Raw genomic sequence first — 15824 nt, 5'->3', positions numbered from 1 at the left:
GGAGGGGGCAATTAAACCTTGCTGGCTTAGCCTGGTGAGCAGTGACTGGGGAAGAGCCTAGTGGTGATGGGGTGATCTGTGTAAGAAATACAGAATTTTAAAATTGCAAGTCTCAAGGAAAGGAAGACTGTGTTTGGGAATGGCTGTTCCTTGCTGTTCTTTCCACCGAAATCTGAAGCTGCTTTTGATGTTGGGTATCTCATGAACAATGCAAACTCTGGTTCAGAAGGACATGTTTTAGAAACTCAGTGCTGACTATGTGAGAATAAATCCATATATGGTAAGAATGATGGATAAACTTTATGAAATTTCTGGAAGGTCTGTGGTGCTCAGAATGATGGTGAGTGAGATGTTCAGTAGAAGTCTTTACTTTGTACACCCTCTACACATGCTGAATTCAAAATAGAACATTTCCTGCAGGCACCCTGAGCTGCAGCTGGTTTTCTTCCATCATGAAAAGCAGGTCTGGTGGAAGGTGCCCTGCCCATGGCAGTGGATTTAGAACAAGATGATGTTTCTGGTCCCTTCCAAGCCAAACCATTCTGTGATAAAAGTCCTTTCCATGGTTAACTCACATTGCACATGGCATTTAACACCTGGCTAGAGGAACATTGCTTCCCTGAGGCAGCAGCTAGGGAAATGAATGGTTGTGTTTGTATAACTTTGAGTTCAAGGATATTTCTGTCAGACTTGAATGCATCGGTTGATTTGTGTTTATTTTTGGGATACGGGGAAAATGAAGTTTTCCTGTAGGCTTTATTAGAGCATGGAGTGGAATATGTAAGGCAAGATTTAAAACTAAATAGCCTATTGTTTCCTGAGGTGTTTTCAATCATGAAGCCTTGCAGTTGGTTTCCCCTCCCCTCCATCTGCAGTGCTGAACCCTGTGAAACACATCCAGCTCTCTGCTGATACCTGACTCCCTTATCTCTGCACTCTTATGAATTGCAGAGTGTGTTCCAGCTCTGGAAAATCACACTTTGCCCGTGACAAAATTCTTCTGCATCTATTTGTGAAGTCTTATGCCAACTGTGTTATGAATTTGAAGTAAGTGGTGTGGCAAAGCACAGGGGAAAGTTCCTGGTGGCTGCAGGTGCTGGGCAGGAGCACAGCCTGGCACTCACAGAATGTGTACTGGAGCTGGGCTCCTGGCAGCTGAACACTGAGCATTTCTAAAGCTGCTCTAAGGAGGATTTAAACACCACCAAGTCAGGCATGTTCACAGCTGAGTCTGCCTGGGTGTCATCTGGGTAAATAGAAGGGGCTCTGGCTCCAGAGAGGATTATGCAATTGGGATCAAAGTGGTTCTCAAATGAGAGTTATAGAACCCCAGAATGGTTTGGGTTGGAAGGGACCTTAAAGCTCATCACGTTCTACCCCCTCCCATGGGTAGTGACACCTCCCACTAGATCAGGTTGCTCCAAGCCCCATCCAACTTTGGACTTGCACACATCCAGGGATGGCATGTCCACAAACTCTCTGGGCAACCCATCCCACCCTTACAGTGAGGGATTTCTTCACAATATCAAATCTCAATCATTCCCCCTTGTCCTATCACTCCATACCCTTGTGAGAAGTCCCTCTCCAGAAGGGTCCACTTTAAAAAAAAAGGCAGGAATTAAAGCTGGGAGTGTTTTGTAGCTTTAATATTCTGGGATGCCAGCATCTTTGTTGTTTCAGTGGGTTTGGTCCCAGGCTTTTCCATCAGCTGAGCAGGGCAGTCAGCAATGGGACAGGTGGGACCTGGTGGCAGGACTCAGTCCCATGGGGCAGGGGAAGCTGGGCCAGCCCTGGTGTGGGAAGGGACTCTAGACAATGGGATTTTCTGCTCAGATGGACAGGCTGCCTCCTCCTCTCCTGCTTGCTGAGCAGTGCTGGAGGAGCTGACATGTGTGACAGTCACTGGGATCCTTATTCCCAGTGCACTGCACCTCCCCATGCCCTGAGTGCAGCATGGTATGATAATAACCAAGAGATAAAAAAGGTCTTGATGCCAGGTCTTGCTTCACAAGGCAGGAGTGAGTTCAAAAAGCAGCAAGAATTCAGGAAAAGCTGCCTTTTCTTCTGGCTCAGTAAAGGGACAGACACCAGTGAGGGTGTCCCTGCAGACCCTGCTCCTGACCTTGGCACACTCATGCATGGAGTGGCTGTGTCATCCTTCTTGTCCATAGCAAGAGATTGTTTTAGTCTTGAAGCATTTCTGAGTGAAAAGGGGAAGAAAAAAAACCCTATTTTATATATAGAGAGAGCTACTGCAGCTTCCTGTCAGCTCCAAATCATCCCCAGATGGGAGGGGTTGCAGGAGGGGTGTGGAGAGGCAGAACGGGCTGTTTTATAAAGACAGGCACATAAAACATCGGTGGGAATGGAGGGGAATAATGCAATGGATTTATGGGCTTCAAATGCCTTCCCCAAACTGCTATGCAGCCTGTCACTAAAATGGAAAATAGATATAAGGTTGTATAATGTACCCACAAAGTAGTGTGTGATTTAACAGCAGTACTTACCATTTGCATTGAAACAGGCTGCAATTGCTAAAATCAGAGGGGAAGCTTAAAGTCCTAATGTTTGATGGTGGATATGGCTGTAGAGAGCAATATTCTGCTCACTGGGGTTGATTAATTCTATATGGCAAAAGATGTAAGATAAAGTGGTCTGCATACTGGGATCAATTGCTGTGGGAAGAAACATATGAGCCTAATTTTTTTTTCCCTTGACTGGCAAGCTCTCAATCCTGAGACTTTGGAGTGTTCTGCCCTCAGTTTTAAGGTTATGAACACACAAAATCTGACAACTCTGTTATTCATCAGGGTGAAATCTTACTCATATGTACCAAATGTATGGGCAGGCTAAATGGATCTATCAGCCTGATTTGAGCAGAATATTCTGCCTTGTTAATTTATTTATTTAAGAGGATTAAAGAGAGTCTGCACAGCCATCCTGGGTTCCCTGAGGGTTTTAGTAGTGCTGGGCAAGAAGGGCCATTGCAGTGGAGTGATGAGATCTCTATCACAGTATCCAGCTTGGGGCCTCGTGCCATAATAGGTTCTTCTAAAGGAACTTCTAAACACGAAGTTAATTAATCACATCTCTTGATGGTCTATTTCCCTGTTTAATTACCACATTTTCAACAATAAGTACCTTTTTTTTTATATAGGAATTTTTTTAATCTCTAATATTCAACTCTTGCTGGCATTTCTATTTTAGAAAGCACAGGGCAAAGCACTTTCTTCCTCCACCATGCAAAGAAGGAGTAAAATTCACCAGACTTGTGCACTTGTTTGTTTGCCACTGGAGTTTTGAAAAATCCAAGTGGGTTATTTTTGTTATTTTTTAAATTATGTGTTTTCTGTCTTGCAGTGGGAAGTAAATTTTACTTCCTAGTTTAGTTAATACCTCTGCTACCGTCTCTCCCTTCCCCATGAAAGTTTTATGTCCTTGTAAGAGAAGTTCTGCAGTCACAGATGATGACAGTTAGCAAAGTGTTCACATCTCCCCAGAAAATTGTCTTAAATTGGGCTCTGGGAAGGAGAGAAGAGCTGTGCTTATGCTCTCAATATTACATCTACATCTCTGAGGTTGTTACCATAGCTCAGTGATTTCAAGGAGTTAATATTCCAAGCTTTAAAGTGGATAAAAAGCAGAGGAATAAGAGGGGGTGCCCCTGGTTAATGAGGACTAGAGTGCACTGGAATAGGTTGCTCAAATAACAACCAGGAGTGCACTTGCTCACCAGCCTACTCCTTTATGCTGATCTTTTCTTATTTTATTCTCCAATCTCTCACAGCAATTATACATCACTGAACACCTGGACATTATAAAGCCTTCTTTGATAATTTCCAGTAGACTCAAACTTGTACTGTTGGCCTGCTCTTTTACATTTTACAAAGAATTTGGACTCATGCATCCAAATTTTGCACAGCTGACCAGGGATTTCAGCATGTGAGCTGAATCCATCCTGCTGAATAAATCCTGCTGCATACATCCCTCCTGTCCAGCTGGGAGAATCCAGGCTCAGTGTTCTGCTCCTCTTGTGCTGGTGGGAAATTTGCTGTTCTTTATTTTTCTGAGTTCCTTCACCATTTGGCTTTTTGATTTTTTTCAAATTTACTTCTCTTATTGCTTCAATATGAGAAGTATTTAATTAACTCAATGAAGGAAGCTCCAAGGAGATTTAGGATTTATTTTAATGTGGATTTCTTTGCCTGATTTTGCTGTGTTTAGATCCATAGCAGTGGTGACCACTAAAATTTCCTTGGGACAATCAAGATCCCCTGGAGCTGATGTGCAAAATCCCCATTCCCTATGGAAACCCTGGACAGACATTCCAGTTTGCAGAGCAAAGACAACTTTCCACTTAGGACAGTGCCTGGCCTGCAGGGAGATCAGGAAGGTGGTTAAAAACCATAGAGTTTCAGTTTTGTGAGAAATTTCCTCATCTGTGTATTTGCATTTATTATCAGAATGCAAATAAATAATTTCAATATTTCCAAATGGAATTAATTTTTTTTATTTTTCTGTTTGTTTTCTGTCTATGCTTTTTTAAATTAATAATGTTTCTCTTTTTTTTTTTTTAGAATACAGACATATTAGATGGCTCACCTTGTCTTTAAAATAGATTATTTAAAAATAATTTAGAACAGCTGCTTTTGAGTGATTGAGTCATCTCATTTTTTTAGATTAGAATCTCTTGTTTGTTTTGTAATGAAATGCTTTGACACTTGGAACAAGAAATTAAGATAAATATTCAGCATACAAACCACAAGACAGGTGTTTTTTCCAGCATCCCTCTTGATCCAGAGAAGTGCCATATTTCTTCTCCAGACATGTTTTTGTGCTTTTATAAATTACTCCAGAGTTGGAAATTTCTACAGTTTCTTGAAAATTTTTCATTCTCTGATGCTCTGCAATTTTTCTTTCTTCAGAAAATTGAGTTTAAATTAGTTGAGAAGAACTAGAAACTTCTTGGCTCCTTCCTTTTACCCAGCTGTGGTTTGGTGGAGGACACATGAAAACGAACATCTAAGTGATACATTGATTTCTGCAGGAGAAATCCTCTGCCCCAGGGCCATGCATGCACACGAGTGTGGCACTTCTGAGTTATTCCCATGGGGAAATCCCACTGCCTTGAGCCCCTGGAGCTGCTGCTGGCTGTGGAGGGTGGCAGAGCAGGGCTGTGCCAGGCCAGCCCCAGGACACGCTGCTGGCAGGGACAGCTGTGGCTGCAGCTGGAGTGGCAGCTGCTGTCGCTGTGCCTGTGGGTCCAGAGGGGAATGAGGCTGAGACTGAGCTCTCAGCTGCTGATCCACACTCAGGGCAGAGCTAAGAAACAGCAGGTAACTCACTTGGAAGAGAAGAATGATTGGTTGTTTGGTTAGTTTTGTGGGTTTTTTTTCCTGAGCTGGAACAGTGTCCTGGTTTGGAGGATGAGTGTTTGCTGAGCAAGGCAGGAACCTCTGTTTGAATTGGAGAATGTAAACCCCCTCCCTCCAAATTATTAGAATTTTGAAATCAAGGGGCTTTCAGGCAAAGATATGGGAATTAGGAATAACAGTTCTTTACTAGGGAAATTAAAATAGAAATACAGTACTACAAAGAAACAAACTCCAAACCCTGACACAGTCAGAGGACAACCTGACACCCGTCAGGCAGGGTGTTGGCAGCAGTCCCATTCCATGGTGGCTGCATCCTCCTGCAGTGACAGATGTGGCTCAGTTGGAGCAGTGCTCCTGTACAAGGTGCAGTTTCCCTCCGGAGCTCCAGTGGTGATGTGGAAAAGTCCAGTTTTCCTCTGAAATCCAGTGGAAAAAGGGTTCCCTTGGTGTCTAAAAATCCCAGGTTTTATCTTGGTGGAAAGGCTTGGCTCTTCCCCCTGGCTGGAGCAACTTCCAATGGGATGCAGTAATTTTATCAGTCCCACAGTGGGACTCAATGGCCATTAGCAGAAAATGAGCAGAAAATGTGAAAAGATAAAGAGCAATGCCCTGCCTGGTTTCAATGGATGGCCCATTAGCAGAGTATCTCCCAAAGAGATAAAGATCACTGCCCCACCTGCTCTCAACAGATGGTGATAGAACAGATACTTTTGGACACATCCAGTATTGCAACCCAAGACAAACAGCCTCCTTTTCCGAGTGGACACCTCTGTTTTCAGGGCTGCTTCACTGGGGGTTCACTGGGGGTTTGGCTGCTTAACCAGCAGCACTCAGCAATTACAGAAATCCAGACTTCTCAGCCACACAAATGTTTGTGTGGTGTGGATGCTCAGGGAAAATTCCATCATTAGGATTTTCCCAGGCTGAGAGCTTTAGCAGTCCCAGCTCGGGTTTTTCCCAGCCCTGAAGCTTTCTCAAAGGCAAACATAAAAAGGGAAAGAATTATAACAAAAGATAAACACCTGCTGGATGTGTGAGAGATGTGACAAGGGGTGTTAACTTTCCTTGCACCAACAAAATCAAATCTTTTCCCACTTGCACGATGTAGAATATAAAAAATGTGGTGATCTCTTTAATAAAGGGCTTTTTGGTTTTTGCATCTCTTCTGCGTGAAGGAAGTCTTGTTGCTCTTTCACTGCTCCACAGCCTCACACAGCAACAGTGTGGAGGAGTGTAGAAGTCCTGGTGTTATAAATGGCAGCCTGGAGAACACCAGGTCCTCCCAGAGCTGGGCACACAGCCTGGGGGCTCCCTGGCAGTGTCTGTGTGCACTTCCCTGCCCACCCCAGTCACTCAAAGCAGAGAAGAATCAGCCCTGATGAGAGCAGGAATTGGTTGCTGTGCCTGCACCATTTGCACTTACCAGCCCATAAATATTTCTGCTGCTGGACTCAGTGACACTGGACCCATGCACAGCTCTGCACTGTTGTGTTTCTGTTCTCTGTGCTGCATGCAGGTACTGTTCATGTGTTAAAGTCAGATGTTCTGTGTTGGGGAAAAGGGTGGCTTCCTCTGAGTGTCCTCACACCACCTGGTTTAACAGGGTCCATATCTACTGGGGAGAGACTTTGCTACAGGAAAAATAAATTCCCATTTGACTGTGGCACAAATCTCTCTGCTGGAGTTTATATATCCTGGAAAGAGTCTTGGGAGATGCTGATTTGAGTGAGCAGTTGCTCTGAAAGCTGACCCACACTACAATATCAAATTGGGGACATTCTCTCAAGTGCTGTTTCCTCCTTCCCTGCTTCTTGGGAGTTGACCCAGGTTGTTTTAAGGTTCCTTGTACTCATTCTCTGCTATAGTTAACAGAAAAATAAAGACTGGGTTGGTTGGTTTGTTTTTTAAAATCAGTGAGTTGTTTTTTCCTTCATTTATGTTTTTTGTTCTTGAAAGCTTTTCTAGCTCTTTCTGCCTTAAGGGGATAGGTTTTTTTGAGTTTTTTTTAATAAGGAAAAATAACTATTTCTGTAATGATTTTAGAACTGCTGAAGGTAGCTGAATACATTTATTTATATGGATGGAGATCAAGGACAAGTGCATCTTGCACTGGTATTTATAACTTTCAGTATAATGTACTTGAAAATAAATACCAGTGATTTTGCATAGGCCACTGCCTGACCTGGGCATCCTGTGAATGTGCTCTTCAGTGTCCCAGGTGTAGGAAGTTCCTTTTTTTTCCCCCAATTCCTATTTTGCTGATTCCTCTTTGTAGTTTTATAGAATTTCTATTTCTCTAGCTCTTGATGTGCCAACAGAGCATACAAGATTGAATTGGCTCATTCCTACATAACATTAAATTAAATGCATTTTTCTTTCTGGGTTTCAGCTGTGGCATGGACAGGGTTCTGTCTCTTGATTTAAGTATTTGTTTCTCAATTTAATTCCAGTGGTCTTCTTCCTAATTCCCTTGTCTTGAAGCACCTTGATGCAATAAGAACTCAGGAAATGCTGTCCCATGCCATGCTGGTACCTGCCCCCTGAGGGGAAAGCAATGGGTGTAGAGATTTTCCTCCTGTTTTTAATTTTATGTTTGTTTTAAGAACCATTATGCTCAGATTTCTCACTTTCTCAGCTATCTGGCATGTAATAAAAATTTAAAGCCAAGTTGTAATTCCTGGACAAATTAGCTGGTTTTCAATGAAATCACCTGCAAGCTGTCTAATTATAATTCCTGTAAGAGTTCTGCTTCTGTACTTTCTTGTTGCTGGTGTAATTCATGCCCCTTCTCTGTCACCCTGCCTTATCTTGGGTGTCAGCTCTGTCTAAATTGTTCTTCTCTGTCCAAATAACAGGATTCACATGCTCTCACCCTTCTCTGGTGTCAGTACCATCAGTCTTGGTCTGTTATTTATCCTGTTATTATTAAAGCCTCCCTTTTTAAACACTGCGTATTTATTTTTCCTCAAAATGCAACATTTTCCTCCTGTCACACAGCAAGAAACTTAAAGATTTTCAAAGGCTCTTTCAGAAAGCCTGGGAATTAGATTATTGTGGAGACCTTAATAAAAAATTGAAGACCTCATGTATTAACATACATTGATTTATTCATAGTGTTTCATTACAAATAAGTGAGGATCCCATAATATCAAAAAAGGTTAGGAGAGCAGCAGAGCATGGTACATTATATTGACAGCTCTGTTGAAACTGAGCTGCCTTGGGATTGAATTTGGAACTCAGGCAAGGAATTGGCTGGTAAATAAGTCATGAGTTTCCCTTGAAGTGTCTGTATATCAGGAGGGTTGCCGTGGGTGAGCGTGCTGAGCTCAGGCAGGTTTCCAGGTGTGCTGGCACCAGCTCCAGGTGTACTCAGGACATCCCTCCAGGTCTGGAACCCTCCTGGCTTAATCCAGGTGTAAACCAGACACTGCACCACGTGTAAATCTGCACTCTGAGACTCAGAATGAGGGCTGGTTTCCACAGAGAAGCTTTTGTCTAAAGACATGATGATATTTATTTCATTTAAACATATAATTTCATTTCATCGTGTTCTCTGTAGCACAGGAAAAGGCTTCCAAAGCTTTTGTTGTCAGAAGAAGCTGCCATTGTTTTCAGCTGCCTTTTGAGGAGTTGATTTCCCAAAAGGAGACGTATCCATGTTTGCAGTGAGAGTTTTCATAAGCTGTGGGGGCTTGCATGGGCGATTCTCATGAAAATCCTGCTGGCCGTGCTGTGGTTTGACTACAGAAGTTCTGAGCTTGGGAACATAAAGCAATTCTTTGCATCTTTTGTTGTAAGTCAGAACATGCTGAGGCTTTAGTGGAGAGAGGAAATTAGTTTTTCCCTAAGTGAAGCCTTGGAAAAATTGTCATGTTTGTTTGACAGCGCCCTAATACAAAACAGCTCACGGGAGATACGGAAATAACCCTGAATTAATAGCTGTCCTTGTGTTTGCAGTTCAGTTCAGTCTGGAGAGGTGACAAAAGGGGGGAGCAGACAGAGGCCAGGTGCAGAAGGCCCCTCATCACCTTGCTGTCCTTGTTCTCCATTTGCAGATCACCTACAAGGCTGTTGGCTCTCTGGATCCCAGTGCCGACCTGTCCAGCCAGAGAGGGAAAGTCTTCAAGCTGCGCAATGAAACCCATCACCTTTTTGTGGGATTGTACCCAGGCACCACCTATTCATTCACCATCAAAGCCAGCACAGTCAAGGGCTTTGGGCCACCCATCACCACCAGGATTGCAACCAAGATTTCAGGTACTGCTTTGGAGATGGGGAAAAAAATAAATTCTAGGGCTTTGCGCTTTAGACTCAAAACCGATGCATAAAATTATAAAAAATACTCAGCTTAATGTCTCTCCAAGTTCCACAGGGCAGAGTTTGGAAACAGCCACAGACCTTTGTTAATTTGGGTTTCAAATACAGGAGTTAATTTGTGGGTGTCCCAAATACCTATGGTATTTGTGGAGCATTTTAAATGACAACCATCATTAGTTCCACAAATGAACTACCCTTACAGTAATTATTGGTAGCATTATCTACCTGGCTGGGGAAGCTCCTTCTGTAATGTGGTTTTTATTTTCAAGATGTACCAGAATGGATGTAATGCAGTAATGGAATTAATAGTGCAAAGAGACTAAAAATAAGGGAGGAAAGCCATTTTTCTTGGGTGTTTTTATGAGTTAGAACAGAGGAAAGGCTTGAGGCAGACAAGAATATGAAAGGCACTAAAGTAAGGAGGCAATGGCAAAGAAAAGGTGAGGGGAAACAGGTCAGTTGTAAAAAAAAAAAAAAAAAAAAAAAAAAGAATGGTAGTGGTGATATTGGGCAGATATATGTGGATTTTAACATTTAGTTGATAGCACTAAAATGGTTTCTCTAACAGAGAGAAAAGCTGTCATTTTGTGGACTATTTTAACTGTTTTTTTCAGTAAAGTCAAAATACACGTCTGGAACATTCAGGACACCGGTAATGCTTGAAATTATGGCTGGTTATTGTAGAAGAGATTGCACTACAATATAGATTTTCCACTGCCCTATTTCAAAATCAGTTAATAATAGCAAGTTGTGAGCAGTAAGTGACAGGGTAACTTTTAAGGAAGCAAAGCACATCCCCTCCCTCTGCTCGGGGTTTGAACCATTCACATTTAGCATTAAAGCTCTGAACCACTTGAAGTAAAAGCCATTAAGTGTCCAAACAGCTCCAGGGGCTGTTGGGGCTTCTGCAGCCCTGGTGTGAAGGGACAGCACAGTATGCACTCCATCCCTTTGTGACCAGAGAAATAAAAAACCACAGCAATGGTCTGGGGACCTTTCCCCCTCAGATTCAGTTTCTTTGCATTTTATCTTCCCATAAGTGCTCAAATTGTGTTAGCAGTCTGAGTGCCAGCTATATGCATACTGAGCTTGCTTTATTGACTTCTTTACTCCCCATCTTCCAAATATCTGGCTCTCAGTAGGTGAGTACAAACCCCATGCAAGCATTAGGATAGTCTCTGATGTTAGATTATCTCATTGCATGGTCAAGGTTTGGATACATTTTCCAAATAATTTGAAAATTACCATTAAATTTGCTCTAAGAGGCAGCCTCGAGGTTATTAGGGAGAAGAAGGATTTTTGCTTTGACAGGAATGTCCTTGTGAGGCTGTATTTTTTTTTCCCATGGGAAGACACCTGTGCTGTAGCAAGGTGTGAGTGTATTTGTTTGTGTGGTGCCCTAAGCTGTACTCTAGCACTGTCCCCTCTGGCCAGAGCAGGGGCTCAGCAAGTCCTGCTGTGCCATCGTGGCCAGCAGCTTCAGGGAGGGGATTTTCCTCCTCTCCTCTATCCTTGTGAGACCTCACCTGGAGCTCTGCATCCATCTCTGGGTCAGCACAGGAAGGACATGGAGCTGTTGGAGTGAGTCCAGAGGAGCCCATGGAGATGCTGCAGGGCTGGAGCCCTCTGCTCTGAGCCAGGCTGGGAGAGCTGGGGGTGCTCACCTGGAGGGTTAGGTTGGATGTTAGGAAGAAATCCTTCCCTGTGAGGGTGGGCAGGCCCTGGCACAGGGTGCCCAGAGGAGCTGTGGCTGCCCCTGGATCCCTGGCAGTGCCCAAGGCCAGGTTGGAGCAGCCTGGGACAGTGGAAGGTGTCCCTGCCATGGCAGGAGTGGAATGGATGATCTTTAAGATCCCTTCCAACCAAACCATTCTGTGATCTCTGGTGTGGAAGACCCCTGGGGATGTGTCTCCTTTCCTTGAGTCACTGCTTCCCCTTGATGGAGAGCACTTTATTGCAGAGAAATCCTTCTCAAGCAGTTGACATTCACTCTGAACGTATCCCCAGCTCATTGACAGGGGAGCCAGCAGCTGAGCTGATAATAGCAGCCCCCATTCTTGACAGTTTTCAGGCATTTAGATAAAAATCCTGATTGTAAACAGGATTACAGTGAAAATCACTATGAGAGGATTAAATATGGGATCCCCCACAATGCAGCTTGCCCTTGTAAGCTACAGATGAACTATTGGTGTGAATTCTTCTGTTTGCTTTATTCTTTAAAGTTATTTCAGCAAAACCTGCACCTTTGGAACAAATTTGGTGCTGCTCTGACCTCATGATCTCTTCAGGTCTTCAGCAGTAAAACTTGTCCCAAACAGATGCCTGCTCCTGGGGAAGGAAGAAGCAATAAGTGAAATATGGAAAAATAAGGAAAGCTGTCCTACTTTCATGGAATGGTCCTAAGAGAAGATAGCAAAGCAGAGGAGAAACTTGAGTTTGGCTGAGTGGGTTTTTATTCAGTGGGTTTCTGTATTGCCTGGGGGATCACATCAGAGGTGGGGGTGCCTTGGCTGGGCACTGCCCGAGGGTGGCACTGGCATCTCTGCAGGTGCCTGTTGAGCCAGCAGCACTTAAACACCGGGGTAAAACAGCCTGGTTTGGGTGCAAAAATAACCTGGCTAATTTGCGCTCCTCTCTTTTCATCTTTTGTGTTTTCTAGCACACCCTCCAGCTAATCGAGGGGACACAGATTAAGCCTGTGCATTAAAATCTCTTAAGATGTGAGAGGGCTAATCCACTGACCAGAACAAGAAAAAAGAGTCCAGATTCAGGAGTGCTTTCCTTAGCTCTGCCACTGATTCACTCATCCTAATAGTTTGGGGTTTTTAATAATGTCTATGCAGTTTTCTTTCCTCACCTTTAACACTGAAGGAATGACCCCATCTCAGGGGCTTACTAAGTCTTCAAAATTCGAGACAGGATTTTCAAATCCAGCTTGAAGATTGTCCGATTCCCATTTAATTGAAATGGAAAAAGAGTGTACAGATATTTAAGCAGTTTTGATCATCCTGTTTATAACACTGGGAAGTATTTTGGTATTTCATTTGAGCAATGTCAATACAGAGTTGCCAGCAGCACCAAGGGCAGTGGCTGGTGCATGGTGAACGTGTTGCTTTGTTCTGTGCAGCGCCATCCATGCCGGAGTACGACACGGACTCGCCGCTCAACGAGACTGACACCACCATCACGGTCATGCTGAAGCCTGCTCAGTCCCGGGGAGCACCTGTCAGGTGGGTCTTTTGTCTTTTCTTTTCCCACTTCCCTCCTCTCCTTCCTCCCCAGGCTTCCCTCACTCCTCTCTCATTCTCTGATAATGGAGCTGCCGAAAGCAGGCGCTGACTAAAAGGCCAACTCAGCTCTTGGTTCTGCCTCTCTCAGTCTCCTTTCATGAGTGCTTCAGCCTCCCTGCCTCCTGCTGCTAACCTCCAGGAAGGATTGCTGCTGGCACTGTTGGGATTATTACCCTCTCAGCATCACTTCAGATGCCTGTGCAGTGCAGGAGCACAGCGGGATGTGGAGCTGGAGACTGAACATCCCCACACGAGGCTGGAGGAGGCTCCAGGTCTCCATCCTGCCCTCTCTTCCATGATAACTATTGTAGGAATGCCTGCACTATCTTTAATGCTTGTGGAGGTATTTGCTCAGTTTCTGCATTTAACACACTTCTCACATTTGTAATCCAGCTGTGCTGGCTGTGCTGTAAAGCTGTAATCTAGTCCAGAAAAAAGGAATTTTGATTTAGTGAGGCTTTGCTAGCATAGACAAGCAGATCCTGCTGCAGAGTAGAGGATTTACAGAATCACAGAACCTGTAAGGTTGGAAAAGACCTGCAAGACCATCAAGTCCAACCTCTGACCACTCACCACCTTATCACCCAGCCCAGAGCACTGAGTGCCATCTGCAGTGATGTCTTGAGCACCTCCAGGCATGGGGACTCCACTGCCTCTGTGGGCATCACCTTCCAATGCCTGAGCACCCTTTCTGTGAAGAAATTCCTTCTGATGTTCAACCTGACCCTCCCCTGTACAGATTTGGGCCATTTCTTGTCCTGTCCCTGTTCCCAGAGCCCAGCCCCCACCTGGCTGCCTCCTCCTGTCAGGGAGCTGTGGAGAGGCAGAAGGTTCCCCCTGAGCCTCCTTTTCTCCAGGTTAAACAACTCCAGCTGCTCCTCACATTTCTGACTCTCCATCCCCTCCATGCCTTTCTTGCAGTGAGGGGCCCAGAGCTGGACACAGACTCCAGGTGTGACCTCACCAGTGCCAAGTTCAGGGGTGCCATCCCTTCCCTGGTCATTTAGGGCACCCAGGGAAGAGGGGGGCACCTGGCAGGGAGCCTTGCTGCCCCTGAGCTGGCCCTGCTCTGAATGGTGAGATGCTGATGTGGGATGGGACACTCCCTGCAGGTTGCTCCCTGGAATTCTGCACTCCTCACTCTCTTCCATCTCAGTGAATTTGTGTTTGGTGCAAGGCACCAGCACAGATGAACAAATTTCCCTTCTGAGGCCACAGTGCCTGCCCTGCTGCTGGCAGAAGTGCCAGCTGCTCCTTCCTCCTGCCATGCTCACTGCTGCCAGCAGCAATTGGAATCACTTACAAAAACAGTGGGTCCTGCCTTGCACAGGGGTCCAGCAGGTATTTGTTACCTCCCTGGGGGATCTTCAAGATTTTATCTCCAGTTTTCACAAGAGACTCTTGAAGTTTTTCCCATGGGTGTTATTTTGAAAACACCATAGTTCTCCCTTTGATAATGCTTGGGTTTCTGTATCCCACTGACAGGTTCTTGATGCTTTTGAAGGATGCCCACTAAGTATTCAGGGGAAAATGCTCCAGATGCAAACTACTGGATTTAATTAAATATCCTGTATCAGCTGGTGGCCCCCAGCTGTGTCATGGCTTGGCCACAAATTCCATTGACAAGCTCAAACAAAAAAAAAAAATTAAAAATCCATTCTTTAAGACTAAGCACCATCCCTTCTCTGGTTTTTCTGGGTGATGTATTTCAAAGTTTGCCTTTCAATCTCTGGTACTCCAGATGAGCAAATTTAGGAGCCTATTTTCTGAGTCCTTTAGGGATGTTTTTCTGCTGGAAAAGAGCAGTAAAATCACACAGCTTTGTTTTGTTTTATTTCTTTATGTGGGGGAACATTCCTGTATCTCGTTTTACCACCTGCTGTCTTAGCAGTGTTGCTATTTTGTCTTTTTATTGAAAAGTCTTGTGATTTTTCTCAAAGTCGATTTACTGCACTTTAACTGCATTCAGTGAATAATGCCTTTTCCAGCAAATGCATCTGTACATAAAATTGGTAGAGATTCTTTATAAATTTTCACTCTGATTTCTTTAATTGCATCCTAGCCTATTACACATGTTTGCAGAGAGTGCAATATTTACATGCCACATCTAAGTGATAAAATTATTTCTATAATGAGTCCATTTCATTGACTTACAGATGTGTGTATGAAAAGCAGAAGGGCAGGGGGACTAAGGGGGAGGGAGTCTTGGGGAGAATTTCAGCTTTTTATGAACTCTGACAGGCTCAGAATTCTTCCCCTGTAGAACCATCCAGACTGTTCTTAGGCTAACCTTAATAATTCGTTATTTCAAGCTTCAATTCTCCCAGCCTCTCCCCTTTTCTTTCAGTCTGTTCTGCACACTGCCCCATTTGTGAAGTTCTCTCAAAATACCATTTCCAGAAGTGGGCCCTATTCCCTCAGAGGGAGATCAGAAGAATAACACAAGTGATCTATTGTGAGCTGCTTGTGGCACCCCTGACACACAAGAATGAGGTGTTTTTATCTCCTCACTGTGTTTAATTCATTCAGCTGAGATCAAAGGTGTCCTCTTTGCTGTTGTCTGGTTAGGTGTTCTACCTCTGGAGTTTATCTCTCTCATTAATTCCCTCCCAGTGTGATGCCATGCTCTGTCCAGCTGCTGAAGGCATCGAGGCAGGCACAGGTTTGGGACAAAGGGCTGAGCAATGTCCCTGCCCAGCAGTGAGATGTGCAGAGGCTCTGTCCAATGTCTCCTGCTGGGATGTCTTGTCCTGGCCTCCCTGGAGGATGTGACCAGGCTTTCTGCATCCCTTCCCCTTGCATGCTGACCCTTCATCTCCCAGCCTGCCTCAGGTGGGGCTGA

General features: G+C 44.4%; 1 protein-coding gene across 9 annotated transcripts in view; it reads left to right on the top strand.

Annotated features, from left to right (window-relative positions):
- The window catches only part of PTPRT (protein tyrosine phosphatase receptor type T), a 450791-nt gene that overhangs the window by 320426 nt on the left and 114541 nt on the right, over positions 1-15824 (top strand). For all 9 annotated transcript variants that reach the window (XM_033075163.2, XM_033075164.2, XM_033075167.2 and 6 more), the window contains exons 10-11: positions 9431-9632; positions 12820-12922. In XM_033075163.2, coding sequence (XP_032931054.1) covers positions 9431-9632; positions 12820-12922 — 305 coding nt within the window. The remainder of the gene's footprint in view (positions 1-9430; positions 9633-12819; positions 12923-15824) is intronic.

This window comes from Catharus ustulatus, chromosome 17, assembly GCF_009819885.2.
Source record: "Catharus ustulatus isolate bCatUst1 chromosome 17, bCatUst1.pri.v2, whole genome shotgun sequence".
Classification (NCBI taxonomy): domain Eukaryota; kingdom Metazoa; phylum Chordata; class Aves; order Passeriformes; family Turdidae; genus Catharus; species Catharus ustulatus.
The sequence above is the reverse complement of the archived record's forward strand: the minus strand, read 5'-3'. Positions and strand labels throughout refer to the sequence as shown.